We start from the raw sequence: 23,017 nt of genomic DNA on the forward strand, positions 1-23,017 counted from the left end.
TAGTACTGGCTGGTTCTGGGTATGTGGCCTTCGACTGGCATGGTCCAGTTTCATTGGTTCGGATGTTTACATGACTGGTTGGTAGATGAGGTGGGGCGACTTGTGAATCCTTTGTCGACTCCTTTGACTTTGGATATGAGGGTATTGTGTGATCAGCATCACGGTTACGAATAAAGAAACCGTGGCTTTCTTTTTTTGTTCTTGAAACTAATGTACCCAGCAAACTATTTTTTACATAAAATATATTTCTGTTAAATTAAATATTGTTCACATATATTAAGATATTTTGATGTTTATATACTTAATGTCCACTTTTAACATACATAATTATTTTTCACTTTTTTTTAATTGTTTATATGTATGTATGACCTTGTTGCAATAATATTTTGTTATGCATTATTCCATCAGTTGTTCTCATATATTTATAGTTGTAATATTATCATTTCATATTTCTCGTTCAGCGTTTTCAATCTCCGATCAGCTTGTTACATTCTTGCCAAAAGTACTGTGGTTAGCTTTCTTCCGGCACCAATCCATTCTCCGGCGTAATCATAATCATATAACGTTTCTTTCTTTTTTTTGTTACTTTGTTTTGCTTTGCTCGCCACTATCCTACTTTGTTGTTTTGTTTGCAATAGTTTTTTTTTATTTTGTAGAAAAGAAATAAGTGAACAGAATATTTAAAAAAATACAAAATATAACATTTCTAATAAACAAATAATCGTAAATGTAATAAAAATGAGATATAAAGGTGTTAATTTTTTTTTGTAAAAATATTTTTCATTTCATATCAATTCTAACGCAAAGAGCTTGTTTAGTAAAATTTATACATTAACTATACCCCCATCATTAATATAATCATGTATATACTTTCAGTAATATTTGTTTACGTTTTCTCAATTGTTAATTGTTTTGCGCATTATCATTTTACCATTTTATCATCGTTCAATAGAATAGGTATTTTTTTGCATATCCATCTGTACGTGTAAAGCAGTTTTTTTTATTTAAATACAAGAAACCTAGATTTACTTCTTTTATTATCCTTCCTGGTGCTGGTCATCGTCGTTATTAGTTCCTATTTCTCCTGACCGGCGTCATTTATCTGTCTCTGATTTGTCACTAGTAACCTGTTTTAGTAGTAAATGAAACAAAACGTCTCGTTTTCCCTTTTTTCCTAACGTTTTTTTATGTACAAATAACAGTGTGAAGATAACAAAAATAGAGTGGAGTACACGATAGTATGTAAATATTACAATTATTTAGACTTGCCAGCTCTAGCTTTTACGTGAGCTTCCGTTTTCACCTGTAGTTTTTTTTTTTGTTTACGAATTTGTTAGTGGTTGCATCGGTTCGAGATATTTTTGCCTACACTTAAATCAAAGATTAAAAAAGTCGCCCTCGTGATCACTGATCAGAATGTTTTTTTTTTTTAATTTGAAATAGTTTTCCAGTTGTTCCCTTTCACTTTACGTTTCCTGTAATTGCAACTTAGCTGCGAACTAATTCGTTCTCTTGTTCGTATAACGTATGTATTCTGTAGTTTTTTTATTTATTTTGTTTTTGTTGTGTGTACACTGTATCTTGTAAGCATCCGTTTGTAACGTAAAATCAAGAAAAAAAATTCTTAGCTAAGATGTAATGGAAGAAAACATTAAAATATACACATATATTGGAAGAAATACATTGGGGAAAGGAAAAATTGCCAAATCTATTGATAAATAATAATAAACCGGTGTAAATATTATTTGCATTAGATTTAGATAACGTTAAATGCACAGCTTCTATCTCATATTGCATACTTTGTCTTCGAAAGATATAATAGAGGTAAAACTAAACAACAACTAAATCGTTTAATGGTAAAAAATAAATGCTTAAGCTCTAAAGGTAAGAATGCTTCAATAAGATGTAATTGTAAGTATTGCTCTGGTGTGTGTGTCGCTGGGATGCAGTCAACATTCCAACTCATCCCACACGGTGTTTTGTTTTGGAATTTGTAAATAAATCTATACCTTAAAGAACTTAAACAGCTAGCTATGTGGGCACGTAGAAAAAATATATGGAGCGCTCATAGATTATCTAATTAAAATCAAAAGGGTAAAAATTGCACATGGAACAATCGGTTGAAGATAGAGAGATAGTGAGAGAATTCGGTGATATTTAATACGAACTGAAAATCTGCGTTGGAAGAGTTCTAATGTAACTGTATAAGGCTGCGTTTTCATAAAAAAAAACAATGCTGAAAAAGTTTAAAAAAGTGATTCCCGGTTGAATGGCGATGTCTCGGCTTTTTATAGCGTGCTTAATTACATGGCAGCTTATACACGGTATAGATAAAGGGGTTACCGGAAAGTCGGTCACTTCAAGTCGACCCGGGATGATTTGCCTCACTTTCCGTTTGATTTTTACGTTCTATCTGCCATTTTGTTCGTTCCTATTTCAGAATAACTCGCAATAACATTTCCTATTTTGACGATAAACGTTTAGAGTCAGTATGACAGCAATACTTTCTTAAAATGTTGAAACGCTTGTTTAGACACACACACCCAACGCATTGGATTAATTCTAACCTTCTGTTTGGACGGTATAGACTTATCCAACTGAGCCATTTTTGAGTTTTTAACTTGGAGAAAAACAAATGCCGAATTTGAAGGCAAACTAGCCACTTCTCCGCTTAAGGGGAGGACGGTAGTATAAATAAGCGAGATCTCCGTGTGCATATTTTAGGCGTATGATATCTCTTACTGTTCATTGGCGACCTAACGTCGGTAATGCAGATGTGCTCCTTACTCAGAATGAAGCTATGTTTGTCAAATGTCGGTCTATCTTTACAAAAACTAGCCGAACGTTTGGGAAATGTTCAGAGCGAAATTTGCGTCCGTGTGAAAATGTTGACACATTTGTTACCGACGTTAAATCGTCAATTGAGAAGCCCAAAAAAATTGTCTCGGAATCGTACATCACGGGTTCCGTAATGGTCGACTTGATGGACGCCGTCTAACTGGATGAATTTGAAACATCTTTATCATATCATATCATCGATTTACGAACATGACGATGATGTTGGTTGCCATTATGGTTAGCGTAGTTTCGTGTCGGCTGAGAAGAAGAAAAGGTATTTCATAAATGATCTATTCTGATTCTGACATTTCAAAAATCCGAACTAATTCACTCAATCGACACGTTGCTTTTTATTCCTAAAAGATAGAAAGATAATATGTGGCCAGAGCCGTAGCGTGCGGGTGGCCAGGTTGGCCCCCGCCAAGGATGCCAACCTTAGGGGTGGCGCCTGAATCTTGATCTGGCTTTTAAAATAAGTTTGAAAAGCAAAAAGGCGCGATCGATCGCAGCAACCTCTGACGACGAAGGTGTTTTTTTTCGCTCCTGACACGTTTTTGAGGAAATAAAGTTTTCCTTTCGCTGCTCTTCAACAACTCAGCTGATGAAGAGAACAATTTTGCATTTAGAAGTTCGTGCCCCAAGCGGACTGAGTTCGGGGAGATACGACTACAGGCATCACTCCGCAAGCGGCCCAACCTCAGGAAATCCCCTCAAAACTGGAAAACCCAGAACTGTTTAATTCCGGTGACCTCCTGGCTGCAGATGTCATTGAACCGGAAAAATACGTTCACTCCGGAGTGTTCAACATTCAAAAAATGTTTGAAGCGATGGCTGGCTCGACAAGGGATCTCCTGGGCTCGATTGAATGCAACATCAACTACAACTGGAACCCACAAAATCGTGAGTATTCTGTGTGTGGGAGTCAATACCGCCATCACGAGAGATACAGATAACAGCATTGTGGATTAACTTATTACACGTGAGTCAGATTTATTTGCCATTTTCTAAAAGCTTATTTCTGAAATTAGTTGGTTCGTTCGATAGTATTATTGTTGCATTTGAGGGCCAGCGACTGTCGTTTTTTCGCTTGTTTAGTGCTAATTCTTCATGTCGGAGGTCGTTCGCATTATAGCGCATCATTGTACGAATTAAGTACGATTCACACGATACATCAGGCTTCCGTCACCGGTACGGAACGTCAAGATTAGCTACATGCAGTTAAATGGAAGCATTCACACACAACATCAAAGGCACGGAACATTTTGACGTAGGGCACGTTTGAACGGGCACAAGAGAAAAGTATTAAACTTATCCTGACGGAACGGTGACGTTGATGAAAGGTGATGTATCGTCTGAGTAATCCTTTACGCGTGCTACATCCGACGTGACTCCCTTCCTTAGAATAAGAGAAAGTACGGTTGTCGCTGGTCAGATTTACTAGTTTTCAGAGGCAGCCAGAATAGTTCGGGAAAACATCCGGATTTCTCGGCCGCGAATTAAGAGCGAGTAAAGGCGCTTTAACCTAGGCTTAATGAGCCAGGGCAAGGTGTAAATACCTCTGTCCCATCCCAAAGAACCAAAGGAGTGACATTAATCTTCTTAGCCAAGTCACTCCCAACGATTTATTATATCCCCTTTAAACTGAAACGGTTGGTACGGTTGTCCTCGTTTCTTCCTCCTTTAGGATTCAAAACAATTCGTTAATTAACTTATTCATTAAATGAATAATTTAATTGTCGTCTAATTTTGAAACATCTTCAATACCAACTCTGCACAGTAGGCCTGGCCGTTTTGATATTTGCAACATACGAAAATATGCTTCAAATATTAATATTGACAAGAAAAACACTACAGAATAATTGCAGTGTTTTCCAGGATGCTTTTCAATACTGGCTGTGTAAGGGTTAGAATAGAATAGAATAGAAGTTTGAAAAGCAAAAAGGCGCATAACTAACACTCTACCAAAGGCGTCAAAAGAATACGCTGTTAGTCCAGAATGAACAACAAGCAAGACAAAGACTTCAAATTTCAACGAAAATAGTGAAAAATATTGCAAACTTTTTCCGCTCGTTTTTTTTCAGTTTCATAGGAACAAGGGGAACGTGATCATGGCCAGTAAACCAGGCCATCTTTTTAAAGCTGTAGCAAAGATCGTAGAGTAAGCTAGATCAGTTATCATCGAGACCTCATGTTGTACCATGAAAATTGAAGTCTTCTCGATGCCGGGAGGAGTTCTATAATATCACAAAGTTGCCGGTTTCCAACCTATGTCACATGGTTTTTAGTGTTCCTGGAAGCGTCGGAAACTCTTTGTTTCTTCTGAATTGACCAGATGCTGTTTGCTTCTGGTTTGTTGCAGATTTTTTCATGCTGGTATATTAAGCGGCCTTTGAAAAGAGAAAAAATGGTAGAAAGACTCATTTGCTTGTAATTAGTGCAATACTGCATGCATGACGCGTGGCACAAAGAACCGATCATGCAGATGATTTTTGTCGAATAAGACGCAAAGGTCGCCAAAAGGTCACCCGACACTTGCTTGAAGGTCTGGTGTGATTATTCAGTAGATCCACGCATGCCAAGTTCGAATCGATAGCTACACCATCGATCTCAACTTTGTGAGCGGGCATGTAAAGGCGTTAGTTCTTCGTGAAAGTCTTATCGCCAGTAACGTCATTTGTTTGCTTTAGATAAAATATCACAATCCTGAGCTTATTTAGGCGAACTTTCGAAATATCTGGCACAGCTGAATTTTTCTGCGTCTTACGGAATATAAGAATACTTCGCGAACTATCTTTGATACGAAAGAATATCGGATACGGTCGAACCCAGTTTAACAAGTTTGATTTTAAATGGAAGCACGGATGTTTGGCGAGGAATCTTGTTCGGCATCCATTTTAGGATCATTTGGATCAATTGAGGAGTATACTTAATATACGGTAGAGTGCCAATATTAATGGTTTTCCTGAAATTTCAAATCGGACACACCTCAATAGCATAATAGCGTCGAGATCAGGTGTAATGTTAAAAAAATGTCTTTGTGGTCCAACGAGTATTTTTGAGTTGAGATAAGACTTGGGTTTGGAATGGCAGTTTTTTTTTGAATGAACTGTCGAAATTGTTGACACCAGAGTTCGAAAATAAAACAAGTTTTTTGTTTTTGAAAATCTCAGTTTAAAAATCAAAAATACCAGAGAGGCAACTTTTGTTAAAACAATTTTTTTTCGAGAAGATACAAGATCCATTGCTCATGCAATTCTAAGACATTTGGCATAGAAAATAAATTAAAAGCAGCCTTTTCAAACCCCAGTATGAACTCAAAATCAGAATTTTCCATGTTTCATAAAGGCTATCTTAAAACAAAATTCAGTGTGGCAGTAGATATCAACGTTTCATTACACCCTTAGCTATTTAGCATATTTAGAAATTCGAATTCAATTTTTGAATGTTCTAAGGGTCCTTTTCAGGGTTGTTAATCGATAATTAATCGTCATCGTCGATAACGTTAACCACCCGTCAACGTCATCGGAAACTCCGTTATCGATAATTTATCGTCGGATTCATCGTCATCGTCGATAATTATCGGAGGTTATCGCGATGCATTTTGCGTTACTCTCCCGTTTATTGGAGTTAAAGTTGATGCGGTTAACTTTCAATTGTTTTGAAATAAATAACTATTGGAGGACAATCAATAGTTTTGGACATTTTCAATACACAGGAGGATCCACCAGTGCACAGTGTTTCCAAAGTGGCAAAAAGGTGAAAGAAATTCTTCGAACCACGAAAAACATTTTTTAGCTATAGTGTCTTCAGCAAAGTTTATTTATATTTTTTGCATTTAAAAAGTATTAGTTGGGTGATTAATCTTTTTAAAAAATACTTTTCCTGGTAATTTTGTAGAATTTCAAAATGTTCCAAGATTTTGTTCAGCATAAGAAAATACAGAATTTTTGTAATGTAAGTTTATTTGTATCTCTTACAACTTAGAAGTTATCGAATGTTTTAGTGCCCAAAACGCAATATTTTGGTATGGAAGCCGCAAATTTCCGCAGACGAATACCAATACGAATCTGTAAAACAAACACTATCAAAATCGTTTGGTGGGCTCTAGCCTACGTTCAAGTCAAATTCGAGTAAATTCCTTCTTTAGCATATTTTTCTTATCTTAGAGATGCAAAATATACAAAAATAATAATACTGTACTGTAAGACCTCCTTAAGGGAAATTGTTAGTAAATGATCAGAACGGGTTATGAGGCTTTGTCGAGGGACTAAAGAAGAATATTTTAACCGCTCCGATTTATTAAAAAGAAAGAAAAAATATGTTAGTCCAGGTGTTTGCGTTTCGATTTCGTCTCTTCAGAACCAGAAAAAAATATGTGCCGATTTTGCCAATGTCATTGTTTTATCAGCCTAAAATTCGCCAAGGGGCTGATAAAAACGGGTCTTCACTGTATTCAAAAAACGACTAAAACTCTATTATGAGGCCGTTCATAAATTACACTACATATTTAAGGGTAAAAGAAGGATCTTGTTACATAGTGTAGAGAAGAAAGAGGGGGCTAAAAGCTTCCTAACTAGAAAAGGTAATCAAACATTGGAAATATGTATGTATATTCTCTTTTTTAAAATCCGAAATCTTCTAGTTTCAATTAACATTATAATAAAATCTGTTAATCACCACACCACTAAAATGTGTAGTGTAATTTGTGAATGGCCTAATAATAGTGGTTTAGAAGTTTTTTTCAATACACTACAATTTTGCGTACTATAAATTACTAATTACACAATAGCTCAAAATTTGTTTTTTTCATGGTCAAAACAATTTTAAACACCTTTTTGCCGCTTGGAAACACTGTGCACCTGGAACTCTTCTGTGCACAAACTTACTCGAAAAGTTTAAAAATTCAATTTTGACACATCGTCGGACCCTTCAGCGTATTGAAATGTCCAAAATTATTGATTTTCAATTGCCAACAACTTTCCCTTCAATATAATACACTTTCCCGAAAAGTTAAAATAATTTCATTTTGACGCATCGTTGGACCCCGTTGTGCATAGAAAATGTCCAAAACTATTGATTTTCAACTGCCAACAACATGTCCTTCAATAGGTATTTATTTCTAAACAATTGAAAGTTAACCGGATCAACTTCAACTCCAATAAATGGGAAAGTAACGCAAAATGTATCGCGATAACCGATGAACCGACGATGACGATGAAAACGACGATACAACTATCGTCGATGACGATGAGGGCAACGATACATTATCGTTAACGAGTAACGCCGATAAATTATCGTGAAAAATGTATCGTATTAACAACCCTGGTCCTTTTGTGTTTTTACGGGTAAATTTTTTTTGCAATTTGGCCGTTTTGCCCCTTAATTGCGTCCGATTGAGCTAAACTTTTTTTTGTTGAGGTGCGTCCGGTTATTAAATTCTATGATCACCTGTTTTCCATACATGTCGTCTGAATAGATGCTTCCTCTGTCGCCTTCAAACACCTAGCGTGAACTGAATTCCCAGATAAAAGTAAAAGATTTGTGGCTTGAATTTACATGGAATGAACGACAGTCAAACATGAATTAAGTAGGAAGTAGGTGGACCATTTTCATGTACACAAGTTACTATTTGAAGGTCGAACTGAAGTAAATACCACAGGGGCGCAAAAGATTCCAAGAAGACCACGCTACGGCTCTGTATGTGGAATATAATCAGTGTGTCGTAACTGCTCTGATGACCTGGTCTTTGTGTACAGTCTCATGAAAAGGTTGTTCGTCCGTCGCCTTCAAGCAACTGGTTTCGAATCACAGTCTCCTATCTGCTTCTGTCCACCCTACGAATTTTCTTGTATATCTACGGATTTCTGATTTCTTCAGGGATCATCCATAAATGACGTAGCATTATATGGGGGAGGGGGGAGTTTTGTATTTTGTGATGATGTGTGACGACGGGGGGATAGGGGCTCATGTCAGGCTACGTAGCTTTTTAAAGGAGAATAACTAACATCGTTTTTTATTTAAAAAAAATACGGGGTCAGGGGGGAGGGGAAGTTACCGTCAAGCTACGTAAAAACCAGGGGGTATTTAAAGATTTGTGACAAAATGCTACGATGGGGGAGGGGGGTGTTAAAAATTACTCAAAAAATGCTACGTATCACGTATCTACGGACTAACTCGTGGAATCTACGGAATTTTCATAATTTATTCAGAACTCTATGGGAGTTTAGTAGATGTAATACGCATTCGATTTTTCAATTAAATTTCTATCATGTACTCTCAGTTATTGTTGCAATTAAGAACTTGAACTCTAGGTTGGTTGGTGGTATTCCTAAACTCTGACATCAACATCCTACCCGAGCAATAAGTAGCGTCTGGCTCAAATGGCACGTTCCCCATGTTGATCGGAGATTTGTGCCGAGCAAAGTCGATCATTTAATCGTTAAAACGACCAAAACAACCTGAGCAATCATTTGCCGACCATCACAACATCAAGTTTAGTTTTCAATTTGTTGTCATACTCTGCTCGGGTAGAGTGCTCCTTGTAAGTTTTCTCTCGCAAAGATAAATGGGGAACTATCTCTTAGCATAACATAGCGTATACGACTGCACACATCATGGATGGCTGATACAGTGAAATCTTTTTACACAATAATATATTTCACTGCACACCTGGCCATGTCCTTACGATCGCTAAAGGGAAGGAAATGTTAGTTGACTAACATAACATATGACTTAAGAAGATGCGGGGAACCCGCACAAGCTCAATAGGCATTACGGATGTTATTAGATTTGGTTATTAGGATAGGAAAATGGGATGTTGTAATAACTGGGTAGCAGTCTTCACGCCTCCTCCCGTAAGTATCCCTGCACTGTCGCTTTCTCGTTGTTTTGCTATCCGTCCCCGCTACCTATCTCTCCTCTCCACCTCGTCGTCGTTCCCTCGTGCTTAGTCTCCAATCTGTCAGAATACCCAAGTCAATCAATAGTCCAGGTGAGCATAATTTGCGTCTGCTACTAATGTGCACGTTAAAACCCTACAGATGTGGGTTTGGGGTGATTTTTATACTAAGCAACATAATTGATAATAAACAAATAAATTTGCTTGATCTCACCAGATTTACTTGGCAGGGCTGGAAAAGGTAATGGCTTGAGACACCACCTTTCAACCACCTTCTTGTAGTATTCCCGCTGATGGTGTTGACAACTGTATGCTAAGTTGGACGTGCAATTCTTTCTCGCAAATTCCCCTCAAGCCAGCTGTCGCTACTTCACGCCAAAGCATCTGCTTACATGCTGCAGCTCTTCCAAGCGCAGCAGTTTCGCTGTTCCCTATTACAAGTGATGTGTTGCAAACGGATATTTAACGAACACTTCATATCCATATCCGAATACTGCTTCCGAAGGATAATATTCCACAATCCGTAGTAAACCGATACCGATAAGTGGAACTAACGTTTCCACCAAGCGACTATGTATAATAGACTATGGGCCTTTGTACATAAAACGTGCATACGCACTCGTACGTGCAAAATTACTTTTAAGTTTACGAAATAATCGGCACGAGAAAAAACTAATTTGCAGCACAAAGGATTGGTTTTTCGACATTCGAGGAAACGCGTCCAACTTTACTCAAAGCCTACTTCGATTTCCACTTCCACTTGTGTCACCTCCTCGGTGTAAAATCTCACTCCACTTGTACTGCCTTTCGGCTGAATATCGGTGGGCCCCCCGCCAGTTAAATGGGAAATTGGATTTCTTCACCGCCAAGCAAATTTATTAAATATTGTAGGACACTGTAACCGATCTTCTTTGCATTTCTTTGTGCTGGTTTGACAGATCATCGCTGAACTCCAGATTGTTGCAATCGAAAAAGACTAAAATAGTATTGTTACGGAATCTATATCTGCGTAGCGACTAGAATATTTGACGGGTATCATCTAGATAAGATTGAAGCAGTGATGATAGGGGGCTGTCAGTATGCGAGAGAAAAAGGCAATTATAAAAGTTAACCAGCTACGACAGCACGCGTTTTATCTCGTTCCGAAATTATCTACTCCTTCACCCAATTTCTGCTCGGGCAGGAATTTCGCGTTTTTCGTGGAACCGACGAATCGACTGTCGGGATAACAGTGTCTGTGCCAAAAACTGTAACAGTGGTGTCAGAAGTGGGGTTGTGAAACCCTTAAGTGCAGATTTTTGGTTATGTCATCACCACCACGAGATTCACCTGAGCCTCCACTCCCGGGAAACCAGGAGCAGGACAGCGTTCCGAGCCCAAGATTGCTAGCGGGTATTAGGGACATGTTCGTTGAGTTTCGGAGAAAAGACGAAGATGACCGCCGGGGACTAATGGACAAATTCGATGTGCTTAACAGTACCATAACCTCGTCTGTTAGAGACATTCGAATGGAAGTGGCGGACCAACTACAAGAATATGGAGAGGAGTTAGGCCGGTTGAAAAACCAGGTGAATGCTCTAACAATGAGAGAATTTAGTGTAGCATTGAATGCATTGCAGCTGACTGGAGCACCCATAACTCATAGTTCCCCACATGAGTCCGGTAAACGCTGCGACACCGTACCAGTAGCCGATCCGAACGTTTCTGGTGTTCAACAAGCCGACCGCTCGATGCTGTCCGAAGGAGACGACGGTCATGACGATGTGTCAATCATCCATGGCCCGAATGAACATGTGCCAAGTATTGTATCACGTGCTTCTTACGTTAAGATCACTCCGGACATGTTCGATGGAAGCAAACAGTGGTCCGACTACATTCTTTCTTTCGAAATTGCTGCTGATATAAATGGATGGAGTGAAGAGCTACGTGCGAAGTATTTAGCCGCGATGCTGAGAGGCCCGGCATTAGAAGTGCTCCGCAATTTGAGTACCAGGAATCGTGCAAATTATAATGCATTAAAAACTGCTCTTAATCAACGTTTCGGCGATGAACTACGGAGAGGATTGAACCATGCGTAGCTCAGAACCAGACAACAACAGCGCAATGAGGATCTCGTTCACTTTTCCGACGATGTAAAGAAACTGGTCTCGTCCGTATATTACAATTGTCCTAGCGATGTGCGAGATATCATCGCCCTAAATCATTTCATCGACGGCTTGCTCGATCCAGTCGTTCAGGATCGCGTTCGCCTGGCTGGGTTGCAAACACAAGATGCTGTGCTCCAGCTGGCTCTGCAGATAGATTATAGCCGCAACGCAACGAGATCGGCCCAGAAAACGATAAGAATGGTGACAACTGCTACAACGGAAAGCGAGGGATCGGTCACATGTGAGACATCCGACGATGAAGCGATCGCTTATGAAGTGAAGGCGAATGGTTCCACAGTGGGAACGCAAACTAACTTTTACCGTAAAAAGAAACGAAACTTTAGACGCAGTTCGGGAAACGATCGCACGCCAGCCTAGAGGAGCAAAGACTGGCAGATGAAAATGCTCCACACAATGTTTATTATGTTCATACACTCGCACGGCATCAGGGCAGTTATATCGCTAAAATAGACGTTAACGGTTCACCGTGTGAGGCGATCATCGATTGCGGTGCTGCGAAAACACTTATCAGTCATAAGTTTTTGAAAAACAGATCGACAATTCCAACAGAAGACTGCAAGAAAAAGTTCATTAGGACCGTTTCGGGATAGCTCATTCCTGTTCTTTCAAAAGTGAAGATTGAGTTTAGATTTGGAAATCTTAATGTCTGCTATCCTACGTGGGTTGTGGATTTACCGGAGGATTGCATTATTGGAAGCGACTTCCTAGCTGCGAATGGGTGTGTCTTAGATTTCATACGAGGAGACTTGCATTTCTCAGATGCGTGCTCGATTCCTTTGTCGAAACATAGTCAGCACCAAAAGGGAGTTCCGGTATTTCTATCTACTGATGTCGAAATTCCTGTTTGTAGTGAGGTTTTAGCAACCGCGAAATGTTCAGCCAATGGAAGTGCGATTCTTTTGCTTGAAGGCAATCTGGATAGTGACGCTGTCGTCGTTGCAAGAACTGTATCTAACCTCAACCATAACCAAGTTCCTGTTAGGATGCTCAACACTTCGGATTCGCTCGTGTTGCTGAAAGCTGGTACAAACGTAGGAACATGTCATTCGATGGTTGTCGTGGATGGTGCGGGTGTCACGAGCCAACGAGAAGGTGAACAATCCAATGTGCTTCCGGAACATCTGCGAGAGATGTTTGCAGCTGCCTCGAAAAGGTTAAACAGTGATCAAAAAGCTGAACTCGCCCATCTTCTGCGAAATTATCAGGACGTGTTCAGTACTGGTCCTGGGGATACTGGAAAAACTAACCTGTTGAAGCACAGCATTAATACAGGGGACAACCGACCGTTGAAAATTCCTCCGCGTAAAATTCCACTGGCAAAACGAGCCGAGGTGGACGGTCTCCTCAAGGAAATGGAGGCGCATGGAATTATCAAGGAGTCACAAAGCCCGTGGTGTTCACCAGTAGTTCTTGTGAAGAAGAAGGATGGGAGTACAAGGTTCTGTGTAGATTATCGTAAGCTTAACGATCTGACTACTAAAGATTCTTATCCTCTTCCTAGAATCGATTTGACGCTTGACGCTTTAAACGGATCGCAGTGGTTTTCAACCCTTGACCTACAAAGTGGGTTTTGGCAGGTTCCAGTTAACGAAGTGGACCAAAATAAAACCGCTTTCTCTACTGGTAAGGATTTATGGAACTTCACAGTTATGCCGTTTGGGCTTTGCAATAGTCCTGCAACCTTCGAGCGATTGATGGATATGACTCTTAAAGGACTCCCATGGACACTGTGTTTGGTGTACATGGATGATCTCATTGTGCACTCGAAGACCTTTACAGTTCATCTGATTAACTTAACCGCGGTGTTTGAAAGACTTCGAGCTGCCAAATTGAAGCTAAATCCCAGGAAATGTGTGCTTCTAGAATTCCAAGTAACATTTCTTGGTCACACGGTATCCTCACATGGAGTACATACTGATCCACGGAAAATAAACGCAATTTCGCAGTGGCCACGTCCTAAGGACAAATCCGAGCTAAGAAGTTTTATTGGGATATGTGCGTACCACAGAAAGTTCGTGAAAAATTTCTCTTCAGTAGCTAAACCGTTGCACCAACTTACCGAAACGCGTTCTAAATATGAGTGGAATATGGAGTGCGAAGAATCCTTTACGAAGCTGAAAACCTTACTCACTTCCGCGCCGGTTTTAGCATTTCCCGATATTCAATCATCGTTCATACTGGATACTGATGCGAGTCAAAACGGAATCGGAGCGGTTTTGTCACAAATACAGCATGGAGAAGAAAAGGTTATAGCCTATTACAGCAAATGCTTGTCCAAGGCTGAAAGGAACTATTATGTCACCAGAAAAGAGCTTCTCGCAGTGGTGATGTCTGTGGGTCATTTTCACCACTATTTGTACGGCCGTCGATTTTTACTACGCACCGATCATGCAGCCTTGCAATGGTTGTGCAGTTTCAAAAGTCTTGAAGGACAATTAGCCCGTTGGGTAGAGCGTCTGTCACAGTATGATTACCGTTGTGAGCATCGACCAGGCTTAAAGCATCGGAATGCTGATTCGTTGTCGAGGAGACCCTGTTATCATCCAGGATGCAAACACTGTGAGAAATTCGATGCCAATCAACCGAACCAATTAGGAGACTAAATAGAAGAATGCAGGAGAGTGACTCGTCAACAAAGCGACATGGAAACAGCGCAATTAGATGATCGAGACTTACGTATAATCTTCGAATGGGTTAAAGCTGGAAGCCGCCCAGAAGCCGCGCTCCTTTCACGTTATACACAATCTTGCAAGGTCTATTGGAAAATGTTCAGCGACCTGACAATCGTTAATGGTGTGTTGCATAGGAAATACTATACAAGCAATGGACATACGCTCCAAATGCTTTTGCCTAGATCACTAGTTCCTGATATCTTGAACAATATGCACAATGGTCTAACAGGTGGACATAATGGAGTCGCCAAAACAACAGCAAAAGTTAAGGAGCGATTCTACTGGCCAGGGTTATCAAGCGATGTTAAGGTGTGGTGTTTACAATGCGTTACGTGTGCAGCTCGAAAGGGTCCTGGTCGCCGCTTGAGAGGCAATCTAGAACTGACATTTGTTAGCGAACCGTTCGAGAGAGTAGGAATTGACATCTTAGGACCATTGCCGACCACTCCTCGAGGAAATAGGTGGATACTGGTAATTTGCGACTATTTCACGAAATGGCCCGAAGCTGTGGCACTCCCAACCCAAACAGCTGACGTTGTGGCAGAAGCTTTACTTTCAACGGTGGTTTCCAGATTCGGTGTGCCGCAGCGAATTCATTCCGATCAAGGGAGAAACTTCGAATCAGAAGTATTCAAAGGATTACTTCACCTTCTTGGTGCAGACAAAACACGAACTACTCCATTACATCCTCAATTGGATGGAATTGTGGAGAGAATGAATAGAACTTTGCTGGATTACTTAGCTAAATTTGTGGACAAAGACCAACAAAATTGGGACAGTCTCCTACCACTCGCGTTGATGAGCTACAGGGCTTCCGTTCATAACAGCACCAAATTCACTCCTGCATTACTCAATTTAGGAAGAGAGATTCGACTTCCTGTCGATCTATGGCGTCCACGAGCACCATCAGACCAAGATCTTCCGCTGCCTGCGTACTTGCAACAAAAACTCGAATTCATGCGCGACGTACAGGAGGTAGCCAGAAGCAATCTCAACGTAACTGCTGAAAGCATGAAAGCGTGGTATGATGAACGAGCCAATCCAATAAGTTTGGCCGTCGGTCAACAAGTGTGGCTTTATAACCCTCAACGTAGAGTCGGGAAATCCCCAAAACTTTAATGTGATTGGGATGGCCCGTACAACATCGAGCGAAAACTTAGTGAGCTGATCTACCAAATCCGTCGTGATAACTGTCGCAGTAAAGTCGTTCACATCGATCGCCTGGCACCGTACCAACCGCAGAATTTAGGACTTGTCGGGGCGATCAAGCCTTTAGAGGGGAGCTGTGTTACGGAATCTATGTCTGCGTAGCGACTAGAATATTTGACGGGTATCATCTAGATAAGATTGAAGCAGTGATGATAGGGGGCTGTCAGTATGCGAGAGAAAAAGGCAATTATAAAAGTTAACCAGCTACGACAGCACTCGTTTTATCTCGTTCCGAAATTATCTACTCCTTCACCCAATTTCTGCTCGGGCAGGAATTTCGCGTTTTTCGTGGAACCGACGAATCGACTGTCGGGATAACAGTGTCTGTGCCAAAAACTGTAACAGTATTATAGGACAGTACACCCACGAAGAAGGTTCTTCTTCAAGGTTGTGCCATATAAATTTTTGAAGTAGAATACTTCCCAGTTTTGAAATGGAAATCACTTGCATTGTACTGATGGAAATCACTATATTTTTGCACTATCTGATCGGAAATATATGCACGTATATTATATTAGATTCCGTAAAAGGTCGGTAGCTCGCATACGAAAATCTTGTATCGGCCCTTTGTTTTCTTTCCACTTTCCGGTAACCAAAATGTGTACCTATTTGTTTTCCACAAAATTCTTTGTCGTACATATTCTAAAATTCGAAAGATGGGTAGGTGGTAATGTCAGAGACATAATCGAAGTGAAGTAGAATGCACTGTTGGTTGTTAATACGAATGCTGCAATTTATACTATCTTCTGAGAGGTAGTATTTTCGGTATTCCTAATGGAACACGTATAGCGAATTATCTGCTGTTGCCAAATGAATTATTTCCCTATCATTGAATGTTCTTGTCAGGGTTACCATATGACAATCCATATGCTCGAGTATGTTTGAATATTTTAGATTTCGATGCACATGTAACGATATTTCGGTATTTCCATTAGATCTATCGAAATAACTAGAAGATAGTAAAAATTGCAGCATGCGTATTAACAGCCTAAAGTGTATTCTATTTCACTTCGGTTATGTCTCTGACATAACCCGTCCATCCTTTTTCCTAGCATTTTAAAGAATCTATATGAAGCAGATTTTGTAGTGCGGTACTGAAAACTACTCCAAAAACTTTACACATATTCGAAGAAGTTAAGATTTTTATATTAGGTTACCCATTCAAATTAGAGTCAGATTTCCAATCTGGTGATTACACGGTAAAATGTGTAGTCGAATACAAAATTGTATTTTGTTTAGTCCCAATAAATGTAAACAACTGAAAATTGAACAGTGTTAAGTTTTCAATACAGCACTTCTTACATGGATACCAAGCAAAACAACGATGTAATGGCTCTCGATTTCAACAGTTGCTCCTTAGAAGATGAATCCCTGATTTTGGAAGCACAACATGCTAATTCATCATCTGTTTGTGGATTTCAAAGTAGTGCAAGATTCAGTGCAACTAAAAAAACGGTGATGCCAGATAATGCTTGTACATGGCTTTCCGGCAAACTGAGTAGGTAATTTCGTTTGACGCTGGTTGAGTCAAAATTAAGCGTCAGAATAGCCACAAAAATCCTACTTGTTTGTTACGTTAGATATATTGAAGCAGAGCGATGAACTTCCTGATTTGTTATTTAAGAGTGCTGGAAAGTGCGATGTCAAGATCTGATATGCAAAGTAACGGCACTATTACTACGAGATGCTTCTTGACATTTAGACGACATAGACACTATTGGAGTCGATCGGTTGTTCGTCTATCGCACGGTGGAAGAGGCTTTTGCGCATTTTAAAGGCAAAGAGGCTGCGAAAATCGGACTGGCTATACACAGATTGCTGTGAGCCTAGATGACGTTGTTGACGTTGGTGCTGACTCGAGGAATAGGTGCGTGGGAATCTTTTTCGTTCAAAATTAGGCAGAAATCGTCATGTCCACGAAACGATGATTGGATTTTTTCGAACAAACGAGGAATATTCGTGGCGATGAACTTTAGACTTTTCAAGAAGGGTATGTCCGTACCTGGTTCCTAAGCAGAAAATTGCGCAAGACGTGTTGCCGGGGAACTATACAATTCACTGAAGAATTTGCCGGATCCAGCAAAGAGTAGTTTCTGAAGCACAGCTTTGGTTTACGGAACTGGAGGCAAGTAACAGTGATTGTTATTCATAATCAGCTTTCGACCACAATTCGTATCGGCCGATTGAGGTACAATTCTACTACGCATAGGCAAATGGCTTCTTATCAAAACTCAATTTGCCCTTCGCAAAGACAAAGGTACGAACGATTGTCTTGCGCTGCTTTGAACAAAAATTCAACTAGCATACGCTCTTAAGTGCAAATGGCTTCCGTATTCTTGGCCAATAATAGAGCTTACGATTCTGTAACAATTGTTAGCGTGGATAAACTTCACTGTTGAATCTAAACAACTATTCGTACAATTTGTTGTCTGACAAGCGCATTACTCTTTCTCATAGCGAAACGTCATCTTCTTGGAGCGGTTACATGGTTTTTCCACAAGGGTCTTGTACAGTTTGTACTTGAATCACATCGACCAATATCTTGCCAACTCATTAATGCCAATACAAATAGCAAATTATGAAGTGGTTTCTGTCAGAGAGCTACATATTTGAAAAAAAACTATTGCAATCTTAGGATATATTGGCGCCTTGCTTGTAAATTCGGGTAACGAGTTCTTCAAGAAGAAAATCGAGCTGGTTTCCTATGAAGCGTGATTCAGCTCAATTTTAACATCTAGTAGAGAATAGAATGGTCTCCAAAGTTTCCCATTTTAGTACATGAAAACTTACAAAGGTTACGATATAACGATACTCTCAGCAACTGAGCTTACATTATCAACTTGGAACGAATACAGTATCGTTTTTTGCATATTGTTCGAGATCAAATTCTACTTCTGGGACATCTTTGCTCGTCTGCTCATCCGACGCAAGGTTATGAAACTATATTGGTCATTGATAATTTTGTTGGTTTGTCGAGTTTCAGTCGCAAACCAAATTCATTAAAGTGTACTTCAGCTACGTGTGTTAGATATTAATTCTCTTACCAAATTTTCTCTAAGTTCTAGATTATACGTTCTGCATAGAATACATGAAAAGGAACATTTGTAGAATTCCGTATTATTGTGGTGATCCTGGTTCCGTTTATTTCACAGAATTAGCTGACAGGATGGGGATTATATTCCATTATCCCTAAGATATCTAAGATATCATCGATAGCATGGTTGGAAAAGTTGAACGCAGGTCGCGATTTAAATCGCGCTACGTGCAGGCTATTTCCAATCTTTACACGTTCGATGTGCATCTCTTTCGTGTCGGCCTCACTGAAAGTAAACAGGTTTTACCACGACATCGAGCACATTGTTTGGTCATGCTCAGAATATCATGATGCCAAGTCCCGGTCAGAAGAGTTTGAGGTAGACCACCAATGTCCGTATTCCTGTAACCTTCGGCAGCTGGGATCTGCCGTGCATGTCGTTGATCTACTATTTTTTTAAAGATTGTAAATCAGCCAACATGGGACTCAGGATCTGGGATCTTTCTACAGTCAATTATTTTGCAGAGGTGGAACCTTCATATAGTCGTTTTCTATCGAGTTTATGCAACATAACTCAATTCTTTTCGAAATCAGTGTGAACCGTTCGCCGTCCAAGTATAAAAAAGAGTCGGTGTTAGTTTTTGTTTTTTTTTTGTTAGTAAAGAATAATGTGCAAATCTAATAAAAACGTGATTCTTTCAATTATCCAAAGACAAAATATAAACCATTACGTGATATAAAATGTAAAAGTATTGAATGGACTTGCTGAAAAACTGCCCCAAAGCTCCGGTTCACCTCTTTATTAATACGAGAAAGTGAAACTAATTCCAGGACAGCGAATGGCTACCGTATTTATTTAGGAGCAAATATAAAAATTCTAAATTCACATACCATGATTTCTCAAAAAATTTCGGATTTTGGTAGGTTTAACTCAAAATCTACGGATCTGACCTCATGCAAAAATGGCCACACTGCTTCTGTCCGAGTTAGACCTACAGTCAAGACAAGCGAAAGAAAGCTAGCAACCTCTCGATCTGGTATACATTGTCTAGAGAACAAAGGATTTATTCTAGCGATCGTGAGAAAAATTAACGAAAAAGCTCTGTTTCGGCCCAACACTGCGGTCGATGACTTTAAATTTTGTGCAATATGACCAAGAATTTGTAAAGTGGAATACATTTTGTAGGTGAAATTGGAGCTTAGGTTTACGGTCTTCTTAAGCAGCATCATCTCCGCAATGCGGTATTGATATCATTCAACACGGTAGTCCAAGCCGAACGTTTCGTTTTGCAGAACAACTTAAAACACGTGACAACGTTGGAATTAAGATTCCTGTGTACGAAGGTATCAATAAAGAAAAAGGCACTACGTGGATTACCTTGAAAGCTTAGGTGCTGTAGAGGAAGCAGTTGGATTGGCTTGAAGGTTGGTAAAGCTCACACCAGGGCCAGGATTTAAACCGTATTTCCAACAAAGAAAAGAAGTCACCCCAACGGAAGTGAAATGGTTTGCCGCAGATAAAGAGTCTGGTCAACCAGTTGAGGACGTTTTTTTATACGCGTTAACCCTTCCGGACGATGTTCGGCAGTTATTTTTGCTGGATGCATGTGGCTTGAACTCATCTTTCCGCAGTGGCTGATCCCAGTTGGACGACAATCGCTGAGTGCGCAGTACCAGACTCGTCCACAACATAATTGAAGATCTTGTAGCACCATACATTGCCTGTTCCCCAATCCGAAGAAAAGCCACTAGTTCGACAATTCCTCTTTGTAGCAGTGTAACAAACCATAGCGTATAATTTGACTGCAATAGGAACTAGATTCACCAAGTGAATATCGTGTTGAAGAAGGCTCATAACACTCTCAGGACCTTGAGACGATTTATTGCAGCACTCTCACATGTCGCAGTTCCTCTTTGAACCAATTATTTTAGACGCGCTTAGTCACGCCAATTTGATTTTATGTTTCCCAGTCTTCCGGTGGGACCTTACGCGAACTGATTGCAATAAGATAATATTTCGCCACGTGAAAATTCAAAATAACTATTGCTGTCATTACTGACTATCTATTCTGTAGGCTGAAGTAGTCTTTGGAAGATTTTCGATTTTTTTCTACGCCAGAAGAGAGGGGTGTGTGAAATATATAATTTTAAACTCAGTAGGTAATTGTATCAGATCTCATTGCCGTAATAGTGTTAGTTTGTGTCTGCTTTCTTTTTGTGTTGATGCTTTTTTAGCTCGCGTTATATAAATTTTCCTCTGCTAGATGATTACAAATGGAGAACCTTTGTTAAGCATATGTGTTATTTTAGTTTTTTGATTTTTTTTTCGTTTTCTAAGTATATTGCCTGTAAAACGTAATATTAAAAAAAGAGCTTCTATGGAATGCATTCAGTTTTCTCGATGTTTTATGTTAAAGGTTGGTTTTGTTCCGTTCTCGTTTCGAGTAGAAAGTATTTTTGTTTTTGTGTAATAGCTAATAGTGAGTTGAATATTATGATAGAACTATGTTTACACGTTATCCGTTCAGTTGAGAGGCCTTCCTGTCTGTCTGTCTTGCTGTGTTAGGGTGACGACCCCTTCCTGCTCGTTTATAATTAATAATACTATAGATTTCCTTGTTTTTTTTCCTTATGTTAGTTTTTTTTTGTCTAGCATTCCTTAATCAAGCTGTGGTTTTCACTGCCTCTTTCGCATTTTTTTTTGTCACAAATGAAAAGGCGAACGATGAACTAAGCACAACGCGCCAGAAACCGAACCATAAACAAAATAAACATTCCCATATATGTTAGACGATTCTTCGGAGCAACAAACCTTTTTCTCCGTCTTCTCTCGGTTCTCTCTAAGCGTATAATAAGGACACTCTAGCTTTTCATTTTCAATGTGTTATTTAACATCCTCATCGTATTTTTTTCTTTCCTAAGTGAGCCTGCACATTCGTTCCGCATTTCGTTACTTTTTGCTTTAATAATGAGAATAAGTGTAACATAAACAATATAGCAAATTTAACATAGAATATTTGTTGTTACCTATATGTTACCGCTTCGTACTTTTTTAATCTTTCCCTACATTTTTTGACATTTGTTTTTTCATCGAACACTGGGGGGAGGGGGGATGTGAAGATTTGCATACAATTTTTTTTTGTTCAACAATTTACAACACAATTTAGCTATACGTGTAATATTTCAATTTTCCCAGTTTAGCGATAGTCATAATGCGTAGTAGCAGTGATAACAGTGACAGCAATATTTTTTTACATTTTTACTTTCACATCTCTGCATATTCTACTTGTTGTTGTTGATTTTCGGCTGAGTTGGACATTGGTGACTGCTATTAGTATCAATCGAGTAGCACTTGTGACAATGATAATTAAAATGCACAGCGGAAAATAAATGTATGATTAGAATGCCTCTCCTTCGCTGCCTGTCCGGCAGAAACGAAGCAAAAAAGGCAATGTGAGAGAGAGAGACCAGTTGACTACCGGTTAGATTAGGCATGAGAAAGGATACGGTTGTAGCTTTTGTCGAGGAAGGGCAGTTCCGATTTAAACCCTTAGCTAGACACAACACAGTTCCAATCCGTTTCGCTCTACCCCAAGGTAACGGTTTTTTTTTTTCATCAGTTTACTTCAAACAAGCAGCGACAATCATCGACAGTACGATAAAGATGAAAACGAATAGAACCGCTTTGCTAGAATCCGCCTCGAACAGTTCGGAAATAGTCTGCATTAGATTACCTTTGGGTAGATGTAGCAGGGCCTGTGCAGCAGTGTTTGCGTTTTGATTCGCCTGATTATGGTCACCGTAGGCTCCGGAACCAAGGTGAGCTCCGGAGGAAGTATTGGCAAGGATGAGTTCACCTCGACTATTTACCACGTTCCCCGCAAACAGGGTCCGCGTGGAAGAACACGAACCGTCCACTTCATCGTGGCCACCATGTCGGGAGAAGCCATGCGAGCTGATCGAGCTCCGATGGGGCGTCAACTGGTGATGCAGCACCGGCGAAAATTGACCGAAGATTTCTTCTCCATTGGAACGGATACGAATCGGACAAACCTTGAACAGGTAACCTACTCCGTAGCACAGATTCTGGATAGTGTGACGCGTTTCCGGACCCCGATAAACCTGTGTGGGTGATAGGAAGGAAAATAGATTAGTAAACTGGTAAAATTCATCCCAGAAGCGGGTCATTCGACATAAT

At 39.7% G+C, this 23,017-nt stretch overlaps 1 protein-coding gene across 4 annotated transcripts in view; it reads right to left on the reverse strand.

Moving 5' to 3' along the window:
• Positions 1–225: 225 nt before the first annotated feature.
• The window catches only part of LOC131686145 (fibronectin type-III domain-containing protein 3A), a 223,575-nt gene continuing 200,783 nt past the window's right edge, over positions 226–23,017 (reverse strand). For 3 of the 4 annotated variants that reach the window (XM_058970324.1, XM_058970325.1, XM_058970326.1), the window contains one exon: positions 226–22,941. In XM_058970324.1, coding sequence (XP_058826307.1) covers positions 22,441–22,941 — 501 coding nt within the window. In that variant the 3' untranslated portion in view covers positions 226–22,440. The remainder of the gene's footprint in view (positions 22,942–23,017) is intronic. The other variant, XR_009304941.1, reaches the window with a different exon arrangement.

Source organism: Topomyia yanbarensis, chromosome 2, assembly GCF_030247195.1.
Source record: "Topomyia yanbarensis strain Yona2022 chromosome 2, ASM3024719v1, whole genome shotgun sequence".
Taxonomy (NCBI): Eukaryota; Metazoa; Arthropoda; class Insecta; order Diptera; family Culicidae; genus Topomyia; species Topomyia yanbarensis.